The sequence below is a fragment of the Antennarius striatus genome, chromosome 3, assembly GCF_040054535.1.
Source record: "Antennarius striatus isolate MH-2024 chromosome 3, ASM4005453v1, whole genome shotgun sequence".
Classification (NCBI taxonomy): Eukaryota; Metazoa; Chordata; class Actinopteri; order Lophiiformes; family Antennariidae; genus Antennarius; species Antennarius striatus.
The window spans coordinates 17415250-17427351 of NC_090778.1; the positions used below are offsets into that span (position 1 = coordinate 17415250).

General features: G+C 38.7%; 1 protein-coding gene across 2 annotated transcripts in view; it reads left to right on the forward strand.

Annotated features, from left to right (window-relative positions):
- Positions 1 to 12102, forward strand: part of pcsk5b (proprotein convertase subtilisin/kexin type 5b) — a 53971-nt gene that overhangs the window by 12947 nt on the left and 28922 nt on the right. For both annotated transcript variants that reach the window (XM_068310190.1, XM_068310192.1), the window contains exons 3-7: positions 2701 to 2853; positions 4271 to 4414; positions 5236 to 5312; positions 8813 to 8901; positions 9502 to 9674. In XM_068310190.1, the coding sequence (XP_068166291.1) occupies positions 2701 to 2853; positions 4271 to 4414; positions 5236 to 5312; positions 8813 to 8901; positions 9502 to 9674 (636 nt within the window). The remainder of the gene's footprint in view (positions 1 to 2700; positions 2854 to 4270; positions 4415 to 5235; positions 5313 to 8812; positions 8902 to 9501; positions 9675 to 12102) is intronic.

The following is a 12102-nucleotide window of genomic DNA, read 5'->3' on the forward strand; positions in this document are numbered from 1 at the left end:
CTCTCCAAGTCTCCTCAGAGCTTGGCAGATTGTTTCAGTGTGTGGGATCAGATAATCACTCATCATCATTTTGTCAGCTTTTCTTTCCTCTCCCCTTGTCTCATCAGCTGAAGCTGTACTTATGTAGAGGAGTGCTTCATCTTTGTGGGACATTGTCCACTAAAGCTTCTCTCTAGAATCTCTAATTGAAAAAAATAAAACACTTTGTATGAAAACAATGCATAGAGCCCATCCCTTTCTAAAAGTGTGGCAATAACTTCAGGACCAATGCTAGTTGCTGAATAAATAGGTAGTGTCTCCACATTTAACCTGTACCTGTTGTGTTCTAGAGTTAATTTGAAATGATCTTTATCTTGGTGACACACATGATTATTTACAAACTTGAATTCTTTCATAAATGAATGAAATTGCAAATAAATGTTCTGAAGTGCAAATAAGCTTTACAGTTTTTTTCAGTCGCTACCAAGCGCTTACCCATACTTAAGATACTTTTTCTAAACTCTCACACTAGACTCACACCTAGAAAGCACAACTGACCAAATGGTTAATTTTCTTCTCAAAAACACATTTTGTTAAATAAACACAAACTCTTCATTTCAAAATAGAATATTCCTTTTTCTGTACACACACTTTACCAAAACACTGGATATTCGACTCAAAATGAAATCAAGTGTCAAACAATAATGCTTGTTTTCACTTCATAAGGTACATGCAGTCAAAGTACACCAGGTTTCAAAATACTGGGTATTGTTGACATTATAAAAATTGCATGGACTTTTATGTTTCAGTTATACTGGTATTTGCATGCAAAATGTACACAAAATTTCTACAGTTGAGAACTGTATGTCCACATGTAATGTTCACATTCAAAAGCATTCCAGTAAAGAGCAAATCATTTTTTTTCTTTACAGTTTATTACAGGAGGTACAGTAAAAATACTGTTGACAATATGATAGAAAAGAAAAAGCTAACAGTGAACAAAATAGCCATGAAACATGAATGTGTGAGTGTGTGTTCAGGGCCTGTACACACTAATATATGCACGTATGAATTACTAACACCAGAGCGTGCCGCTAATTTCCCTTTCAGGATTAATTGAGTATGTAAAATTTAAAGAAATACTAAAAATTAAAAAAAAAATTTTAATTGTTTGTTTATAAGCTGCAATATATTGTTTTTGAACTGATATCATTGCAGAAGCGGAGGTTTTTCTACTGTAAGGTTTTGAATATTGTTGTTGCTATTGTGGGATGTTGTCTGTTAACATTCGTACATAATAAAAAACAATCCATAATTTTGTTGGGAGGTATAGCTTGTCTTTTAAGAAAATGAAAGCATTGTCGAAATATGTTCACTGACTGCATACTGAGTGAAAGCAACATGAAATGTGTGAATGGTATGGCCACAAAAGACCGATGCTGTGCTAATTGTGTTTAGAGTTGTGAAAATGTCACTGCAGCGACTGAAAAAAACTGGAAATAAAAAGACAATAAAACCTAAAAAGATGCATTTCCTTTTGTTCCTGCAGTCAAATAATGGCATCTAGTTGGGTTAGTTTAACATTTTACTGAGCAATGTGCTAAAATTTTAACAGGAGTGACTTATTTTTTACCTAAAAGATTTTTTAATGACATATCTGTTTTTGAGATATTCTGTCTTCAGGGGTGTTTTGGTTAAGACTATTTTCTCAAAACTAGCAAAATATAATGCCTTTACGTTGAAAGAATGGAAAACAAAATCTAATGACTCTTCATTGGTAAATTTGTATGGGCTTAAATGTGAATTTCTTTCCTGTATTCAAAAGTATAACTTCTACTGTACAAAGGAGAGCTGAATAAAATGTTCTTTAGGATTAGTTGCACTTAGCAATACCATAAAAATGAAATAGGATATTTTTAAAAGAGATCACCTAACAAAGTACATGTATTGTCTAATCATAATTTGACTTTTGTCTTTCAAAAATAAAAAATAAACTCAAGCGTGGCCCAAGTACACTGTCTATGTTACACATAAATACATATATAAAAAGTGTAATGAAACCTTAATTTCTAAATTTGCATTGCAAATGTTATGTTTTTTAAAAAAAACATAACATCTGCAAAGGAGAACGGAAGTCCTCTGTGCCTCTGTTCTTTGGCACGCCATCCACACTGCGCTCTCAATGCCCCATTTGCTTGCAGATCAATACATTCCATCAACAGAGAGCAAAGTGTTTGCCCACTTGTACATCTGCTTACTCTCCTGCGAAAGTGTGATGACATAAAAAGATTTTGAATGAAAAGACAGTGCTTGTATCCAAGGCTGAAGCTGTTACAAGTGCTACAGACGCATAACTCATTTATGCTCAAAATTTTTACTTCAAGTGTGTTTACAGCTATTTCCTGGAAGAAAAAGTTATTTTCTGTCTAGTCCTGTCAGAAAAGTCAACTTTTCCATGAAGGACCCAGGACCTCAGCTCTTCTGAGCTGGTTGCATCGTGTCTGTTCGAAATTAATTTCACGACATTACCTAAGACAAAGTGGAAATACTGTACAGACGCTGTATTTTTTTAACTTTGGTCAAAATTTTATACTTTGCAAGAAGTTGACATCTTGAACACATTACAGTATTTCAAAGGAACATGATATGTGTGGTGTTACATGTGAATTAATTGTACAACTGGGTAAAGTTTCTGCTCTCTGCTGTCTGTTTTTCTTTCAGGTGGAGTGGATACAGCAGCAGGTGGTCAAGAGGAGGATCAAGAGGGATTACAAACCAGCCCCGCCCCTTCCCCTGTCAAGCCCCGCCCACAGCAACCCAGAACAGAACAACATTTTCTATAATGATGCCAAGTGGAGCAGTATGTGGTATATTGTGAGTACATTGTATGCAAATAAAGAGAATCCCTCATTCTCTTTTCAATGCTTACTGCACTATAACAAGAATATCACCCACAGAATGGAGCCCAGTACAAGTTTGTCTCATTCATTTAGTCGTCTTAGAGGATTGCTGTTTGTTCACATTCAGCTTGTAGGTCAAAGGTCAGCCAAGGTCCTGGCATGATCCTTATTACTGCAGGGTCAATGGAGCTGAGGGATTTGTCTGTGTGTTTGTGTTTGTGCACGAATAGAAGATCTGTATTGATGACGTTTTTGATTTTCCTCAACGTGTAACGAGATGTTTTGAGGTCAAGGCAAACATTCTGTTTCTCGTAAATATTTGTGCTGGAAAGTCCGTAGAGGAAATAAACATGACACTGTTCATGTATTTCAAAATCTTTTATTTGAGCGGCTCACAGTACGTTCAGATTCAGATTTGTAAGCTTATCGCAAGTATTTGCATACACCCTCAGATCACTGGTGTCTTACGTATTATTTGTGTGTATCTGTGTGTGTGTGTGTGTGTGAGCCGATGTACTCAGCTCTGTCAATTATTGACCTGAGTATAGATAATTTCTAATACTTTGACCAAGGGTTTTAAATACTGTATATTTTTCAAGCGGGAGGACAGAACTCTCTGAACTTGACATGTTTTTCCAGGACTTTATAGAAGTAAAAACTCCCTGTGGTCAACACAGCACCAGTTGAGACGTTTCTCTGAAGGAAATGTTTTCGTCTCTTTGTTCATTCATATTTTTTTATAACAAGTCGACGCCGAATCAGCAGCGCATAATTTATTCATATCTGTTTTGGTTACCAGCGACAGATATGACTTTGATCTTTGATAATCAGCTTAAATGTGATTCAAACGTGACTTTAAACTTTTTACAATCGTGGTTAAAAAGCTGTTGATGAAAACTCAAAACATGCTCCAATTTGTTTGAGGTTGGCGCTAAACTATGTAAATGTCTATTTGGCTGGCAAATACATTCTAAAAAGCCCAATTAAATAACATGTAAAATAATTTCAATGTGTGCTGACTGTTTGATAGCCATCTGAGGAAGAATGGATCTTTGTTGACAGACCTGTGACACGGTCAATGACTAAAGAGAAAGCAGAAAGAAAAAATGACAATAAAGATGCTAATCTGTTGATCTGATACTTGCAAGGTTTTCATCAGTACAGTTGATATCCTGCAATAAATGTAACAATTGTAGATGGTTGTGTATTTTCCATTATAAAACAGAGAAATATGACAGAAGCTGTATGTGCTTTTGTCCTTCGAAACGCTATGTGAACACATTCAAGTCCGTTTTATGCGTGTGCATGATGGCGGTGAAGTTTGTTTCTTTGTTACATTTTCCTCCTTTTCTCTCCTTTATCATTTCTCACTCGTTCTGTCACCATCTCAGCACTGCAACGACGACGTCCATAACTGCCAGTCAGACATGAACATCATGGGAGCGTGGAAGAGGGGCTACACGGGTAAAGACGTAGTGGTCACCATTCTAGATGATGGCATTGAGAGGAACCACCCTGACCTCTTTCAGAACTACGTGAGTGTGTGTGTTTGTGTGTGTGTTTGTGTGTGTGTTTGTGTTTGTGTTTGTGTGTGTGTGTGTGTGTGTGTGTGTGTGTGTGTGTGTGTGTGTGTGTGTGTGTGTGTGTGTATGCACTGATCTTCAAGCCTTCTATCATCTGTGAAATTAATGTCTTTATGTGAATGCATGTGGGACTTATGGGAACTTCAGTTTAACCATTTTAATATATTTGATTATACATACAGTGTATGTGTGTGTGTTTTATTATTCTTGGGAGCATGAACATAGATTTTAAATAGAATTTTTCATTTTTAAATTAATATATTCATTTTACAAAAAAGGAACCAATAATCCAGATAATGGAGTCATAGACTACGCATTAAGAGGCTCTTTTTATAAACCGTGTGGTGTACAAGTAGGCGGTGTGTAGATTTTTGACGTAGTCGGATGCTTATTGTGCACGTGAAGGTTTTCTATATCAGAACAAGGCCAGACAGGAAGATCACCCTGTTGGTTTGAGGTGGCACGTAAAGCTATCAATTATTGGAGCGCATAAAATGATGTACTCTTTGTGTGATGTTTTCCATGCTGCTCATATTATCGCTCCGTAATTCCTGGATTTTTTTTTCATGTCTGAAGGCACACAACCCGGTAGATTGAATCATCTCTAACTGCCCTCTATTCAGAAAACTGCTAATTGTGTTTGTGTTGACATTTGACATTCTAAAGGTCTGCTAGACCCAACTACAAACACACAATCTGTAGGATGTTTTTTCTCCCCAGATCAGAAGCAGCCACTTTGTGATGTACCTGTTTGACATTTGTATCCCTAATAGGACCCTCAAGCCAGCTTTGATGTCAACGGCAACGACATGGACCCCATGCCTCGATATGATGCCACTAATGAGAACAAGTAAGAACAAAACTATTCCACATCTGAGGAGAAAAATATAATTTTTAGTCTCAGGGTTTATGTTGTAATTTTGATGGGCAGCAGTAGCTCAGTCCACAGGTTCTCAGGCTGCAGACCGGTTCAAGAAGTTTACAGTGTGGACTGGCAGTGGGAGGTGCCAGGTCACCTTTTGAGCGCTGCCGTGGTGCCTTTGAGCAAGGCACCGCCTTCCTAAAAGTTGTTTATTGGGGTGCACCACAAAGGAGCTGTCCACCACTCTGCCTGTCATGATCTGCATGCACACGTGTGTGTGTGTGTGTGTGTGTGTGTGTGTGTGTGTGTGTGTGTGTGTGTGTGTGTGTGTGTGTGTGTGTGTGTGTGTGTGTGTGTCGGGCCTGTACCCACTTATACACACGTGTGAAGTTTACTAACTAGAGGGGAAGAATAATTGCCTGCAGGGGACGAATAAAGGGTTGATGACTTGGCTCTACTGCTATAGTGTTACTGTCAACCACATGGGATTCTGCTTATCAGTGATTTTATGATTGATTTTTACCAGAAATTGTACAACTCGGTGTGTTTGTATGGGCAGTGTCCTGACCTTGTGTATGTGATGGGTTATGTTAGCGTAGTCCTTTGTGACATTTGTAGAGGCGTTTGTGGTTTCTCTGTCGAGAGGAATCTGGGTAGTATGTACTTGTGTCTATATTAGAAGAAAAATGGGAGACCGTGTTCAGTCACATGTTTTGCAGCAGTTTGGCTTAATGTATGATTGATTGGTGTGTATTTGTATTTGGCTGCAGCAACTCAAGTGCCTTGGCAATGGATGAGCCTCTGCTGGTAATGCATTGTCAGAACATGAGTCCTAGTTGACGATGATGTTACGAGTGTAGAGAGAAAAATTGTTTTACCCTCTTTGAGTCTGCGGACTGAAAATCATTTTAGTTAATCAAAAACAGGGTGGTAAAAGTGGGAGCAGAAAAGATGTGATAGATTGGAGTGAGATGGTTGGCACAGGATAAATGATCGTCATTCCTGAAAGGCAAGACAATTACGAATACGCCGAAGAATTACGTTTGTTACATCTGGCAGTTTGAGGATTGTTGTCAAACTTTGCGTTGTGCAGCAATAAGAATGAGGTAATGCTTCTGGATCTTAATCTGTTATACAAGTGCCGTTAACAGCACTGAATGTAAGCAGAAGAAAAGAGGTGATCTAAGGAAACTATAGTTGAATTCACCAGCATGTATCTGTGTCAGTGAAGTTGTTTAACTTCTGTCCACAGCTCATCCACCACTGATTAGACACCAAACCACTGACTTCAACATAAATATGAGAATGTAAAATCTGGAAATCTGTGTTTATGCTCAATCACGTCTCTTCGTTAAACTTACAGCAACTAGAAGGCCTAGTGGCATATCTATACAGATCTTATAAAAGAATTTCAAAAAATCATGTTTTGCCTGTTTCAAAAAGAGCTGCATATATATATAAGCTTTGCTTATTGAAGAACAAACACAACTTGCACTGCTTAAAAATATTGACTACAAGTGTGTGTATGTGTGTGTGTGTGTGTATTCCCACTGTCTATTACCCATTGTTGAAACAGATTCTCTGTGAATGTAACACAGATGTAAAAGACAATGGGAAATACAGGCAGACTGAAAAGACAGCCAGACTGACGATTTTAAGGATTAGCGGAGTGAAGACTGTTAAAGGGTTTTGACAGGGCGAGCCAACAGTTTGGCACATTATCTATGACAAAGGGGCCACATCACCGATTTACAGCCATTTAATCTGTGCGGCGCACAGTGTCATTCATGATATCTGTTTTGTAAACTTTGAGGCCAATAAAAGTCTACAGAGAATAAAGAGGATGGATTGGTCACAAATTAACCAGTCACAAATTATATCATATTTGTTTCTGTAAAACTGAAATGTTTTTACAAGAGCGTTGCACAATCTTAATTGGTATGGAACCAGGATACCTGTTCTGTCTACTTTCAGTCTTTCTGCTAAGCTAAGCTTAAATAATGGTGAGGCACAGTATGTGGAAGCGATATCAATCAATTTTCCAAAATGTCAAAATGTATCACTTTTCTCTCCACCTATTCTTGTTCTTACGTAGCTATTGTGATTTATTTTGATAAACTGTTTGTACTATATTTTCCATATAAGGCTTCAATAAAACAGACAAAAAGATGAAGGTTCGCTATAAGAGAAATGGTTAAGAAGTATAGAACCATGACTCCCCATGGAGTCCAGATATTGGTGGTGGTGGCTGATGGATCTGCTGAGACCAGTGAGGTTGATGAACTTCAAAGGTGGTAATGTGGAGGTGGAGCATTTAACAGTGACACAAATAAAACTGTGGTACAGAAAGCATCGTATTTAAAAGGATAGGAGCAAGATCTAGGTTAACAAAGTTATGTCACAGGCCTGTTGGACAGACTGTCCAGCTGATGAGAGCAGATAATCAATTGACAACCCCACACAAGCAAGAATGAAGTTTTAGCAAAAAGTAAAGTACAGTTTAAATGAACGAGGAAAAGTCTTCCTGACTGAAATTTACCAGAGCTTCATAAGAAATAGCAGAGGATGACCATTTTTGATTAAGTTGACAAGCTTGAAATTGCAGCATACATGTAAGTAAGTAAGGACAGCAGCGCTCCAATATTTTTGAAGCCTTTGATCATGTCAGTAAATAAATATTAACCTGTAATCATCAGGTTACTGATTTTCCTCAGTCTAAGTGCTTCCCTGGACTTTAAAATGTCTTCCCTGGGGGGTTTCAATAGCTAGATGCTGGGTTTCCATAGCAGCGGTCAGAGCCGGTTCCGGGGGGTGTTGTGATGCAGATGTTCTCCACAGGAGGTGCGTGTGTGTCTGAGTGTGTTTGTGCTGATCCAGAACGTGGTGTTTTTGAGGAGGCGGCAGACACAAACACACTTATGTTTGTTTACGCTGGTTGCTGACCCGAGCTGATTGTCACCACTTCAGTTACTAGTGGAATGTTACCCCGTTGTGCCTGCATGCATGCGTGTGTTTTAACATTTCAGAGTAGTGTGAGTGGTCTTCCTTATCATTGATGTTGATCATTATTCAGGGATTAATATTTTCAGAACACACACACACATGCATGTTACTCAGGAGGAGTCGCAGACATCCCACCTGTTCTTTTGCTTGTATATGCTTGAACTTGGGGATCATTGACCCTGAGGAACACCAAACATACTTGTCCTGACAGTGTTTCTTATTTCTGTTAAACCTGTAGAGAACTGTGGAAGCCTTTAAAAGTATGTAGTGTAGTATGTAACACTTCTTACACTAAAACATTTTGTTTAGGATTGCTTTAACAGATATGCAGACATTTATCTGGGAATATGCATGTTTATGTGTCACCGTCCCCGTTTTCCACTTGGAAAACTGCATGTTTATCAGGGAGGTTGCATGTTTTCTCCTGCCTGTGTATACGTGTGTGTTGGATTTGTATAGTTGTTTATTCCCACTTTTTTTCCCAGACATGGAACACGGTGTGCGGGTGAAGTGGCTGCAGCAGCAAACAACTCCCATTGCATTGTGGGAATTGCCTATAACGCTAGAATAGGAGGTGAGTGGTTGGTCATATTTGTCGGCATTTTCACTTTTCTGTTTTATCAGCAGATGTATATTATGACTTGTGTCACAATGTGCATCATGAAAAGACTTGGGGCTGCTACCACTTAACACTTGTCTGTTCCCTGGTGTTGATGCAATGGTGCCGTCATCCACCAGCATGATTGAACTGAAATGAACTTTGAAGTTCTGTTTTCAATGATTGGTCTGATGTCTTTTTGACAGTTTATCATTGCAAAGTCTGTCTGTGTTGTCATTTGTACTTTTTTGACTAAAAACAATTTATGATGGTGACTAAAGGTTTAAAAACTTCCTATTCATTTTGATCTGATTACATTTTGAAGGACCTTGTCGTAGCAATTAGCATAGTAGTGATGAGCAGATAGCTTAAATGTACTTTCTCATATTTAATACTGGGTTTATCTAAAAATAATCAATTGAGACAACAATAAAGACATCAACATACTTACTAATGCTTGCATTTATTAGTTTAATTATCCTGTTTGTCTGGCTAGCTTTTCATTTAATATTCTGTGGAGATATAAAGAACATATGTTCAAGTTTGGGTGTTGCGTAAATCATTTCTGTTTATCAGGTGTTCGAATGCTGGATGGAGATGTAACGGATATGGTGGAGGCCAAGTCTCTGAGCCTCCAACCACAACATATCGACATCTACAGTGCCAGCTGGGGGCCTGATGACGATGGAAAGACCGTTGATGGACCAGCATCCCTGGCCAGGCAGGCCTTTGAGAATGGCATCCGCATGGTGAGCACATAACACACACACACACACACACACACGCACATGCACACACATTTACATCCATATGCTTCATTGCACAGCCAAAGTTCTGACATTGGAATGCACATGGTGAGAAATATAAAAACACACATTCCAAGCAGATGTGTGAAGATTTTGATTATATATAAACCACAAACCTGCTGGGCTATTTCTACCGGTGCAGTTTCTCTTCTATCAGCATAACTTCCACGCTGCCACATGACAAGCTCAGTTGTTGGCTCAGTGCAGAGAAAAGCCATAACTGATGGGAAGCGGGGCTGAGCCATTGACTGGCCTTTCTTCAAAAACAAGTATCTACACTTTAACAAAGTCTGCAGCAGCTGGCGTGCTGCCATCTGGTTGAGCAGATGTAGACGTTGAGAAGGCCAGAAAGAGACACGCACAGAAAGAAAGAAACTAAACAGTCTTTATGGAAGGCTGAGTGCTTGTGGCATGGAATAATAGAAAAAAGAAAATGGATGGATCGCTCAGGAGTGTGAGTAGAAGAGCCTCTTGAGATGACAGAGGTGATGGAGACATCTGTCCAACTGGTACAAGCTAGGCATGCGTACGTAGCTGCGTGACCTCCTTCTGGAGTGTATAGTTGTCGGTGTGTGTGTGTGTGAAGCTGAGTGGAGATGGCTTGATGGAGTGACACTCTGAAGAGTTGTTTATCACAGAGAACCTAGGTGTTGCTGATAAGTGACAGCCTTGGAAGGGTTGCATTCTGTCATTCAGAGTACAGGTAGTCCTGAACATATGAACACAATTGGTTTCAAGAGGTTGTGTGTAACTTGAATTGCTCAGGAGTCGTTTTTAATAAATTTCACTCTATAATTGTCAATTGAGGTAATTTAAATGCCATTATACAGTATGTACACGTACCAATATCTACCGTTAATCGTAATTCACGTGATTTTTTTGAATTCAGATTATCCGAAGCTGTTCAGTTCAATCCGCTGGACTTTAAGAATGTTTCTTGAAGACATTTCACCTCTCATCCAAGAGTTCTGAAGGTGGCTGGTCTTGTCCCAGCCACATTTCAACGACTGTAGTTGAAACCCGTCTGGCTCAACGATGGTGGATGGGGGTACCATGGGGTGTCTTTGAAACGTGAGTTTCACCTTTGTATACTAAAGAGACACATCACCTGGGTTAATCTGCTGAGACATTTTGTTGGGATTTTCGAAGGACAACGCCTCTTGGATGAGAGGTGAAACGTCTTCAAGGAACTTTGAGTCCATTGGATTGATTTGAACAGCTTTGGATAACCATGACCTGGATACCTGGAACCTACACAGACATGAATTCAGTTTACGATAAGATTTTACTCCTTAAATTTAATCATTGAGGAGAAGAAGAAGAAAACACATCAAGGAACTCTTGACCAGTCTTTTAAGAGCATCCAACAACCGAGTCAGCTGTTGATGTTAATGTCGACGATCCGGTACTGTAGCATGTAGCTCCATGGGGGTTGTGGCAGAAAGGGAAACTGCAGGACAAGAGTTAGATATGGAGGTATCTTCGAATGTTCTTTTATGTTGAGGACTACCCGTACGTTTAATGTTGTGTATATCTTTCAATATATAAAGTCTTTATAATTGAGCTGTCTGTAAATACTTCATAACTCTCAATCGTAACACAGATGCCAAAAAATCCTTTTTTTCCCCATTAAATCCAAACGTTCCCTGTTTTAGACACATTTACAGCTTAAGACTCTCTACAGATTTTGTAGTCTACGAATTTGAGAAAGTAATGTAAAAATAAACAAGAGCACGGTCAAAATTTCCCAGTGCCCATTATGATTTATTATCCCCCACCCAGAATGAAGTGAGGAAGAATATACAGTATCGAAAGTGGGTCTGTCTGTCTGTCTGTCTGTCTGTCTCTGACACACTGTCATCTTGTTTCCGAAGCACAACCGCAACAGCGTTTCATATTTTTCACGAATCTTTTCTCATACAGGAACTGGGGGTATTGAAGTGGTTTGTTTAGCTCCATCACTTACTGTTCTTTTTTGTTTTCCCACAGTTACAAGTTAGATTCAGGCTCATTACGTGAGGAAAATATGTATCAGATGAGATTTTCAAAGGCATAGCTCAAATGTTCAATATTTTCCCCAAAATCTTTGTGCACATCACCCGTGAATGGGATAACTGCCTTTTCAATAAGGTCTCATTTATTTATTTTTCCTTCTCTTTTTTTTAAATTGTTGTTCTATGAAATGTACACATGTACCAGTATTTCTTTTTTCTTCATGACAGGGTAAATAAATACAGTATAGATCAAATATGAATCAGCAATTAGTTTTTGTCTTTTTTCCTCTTTGCTGATTATCTATTCTCTATATCCTCTCCACTCCTTATTTCTGGTCTTTCTGTTTGTTCTCTTCCTTCTTTTGCTAGCTCCTCTT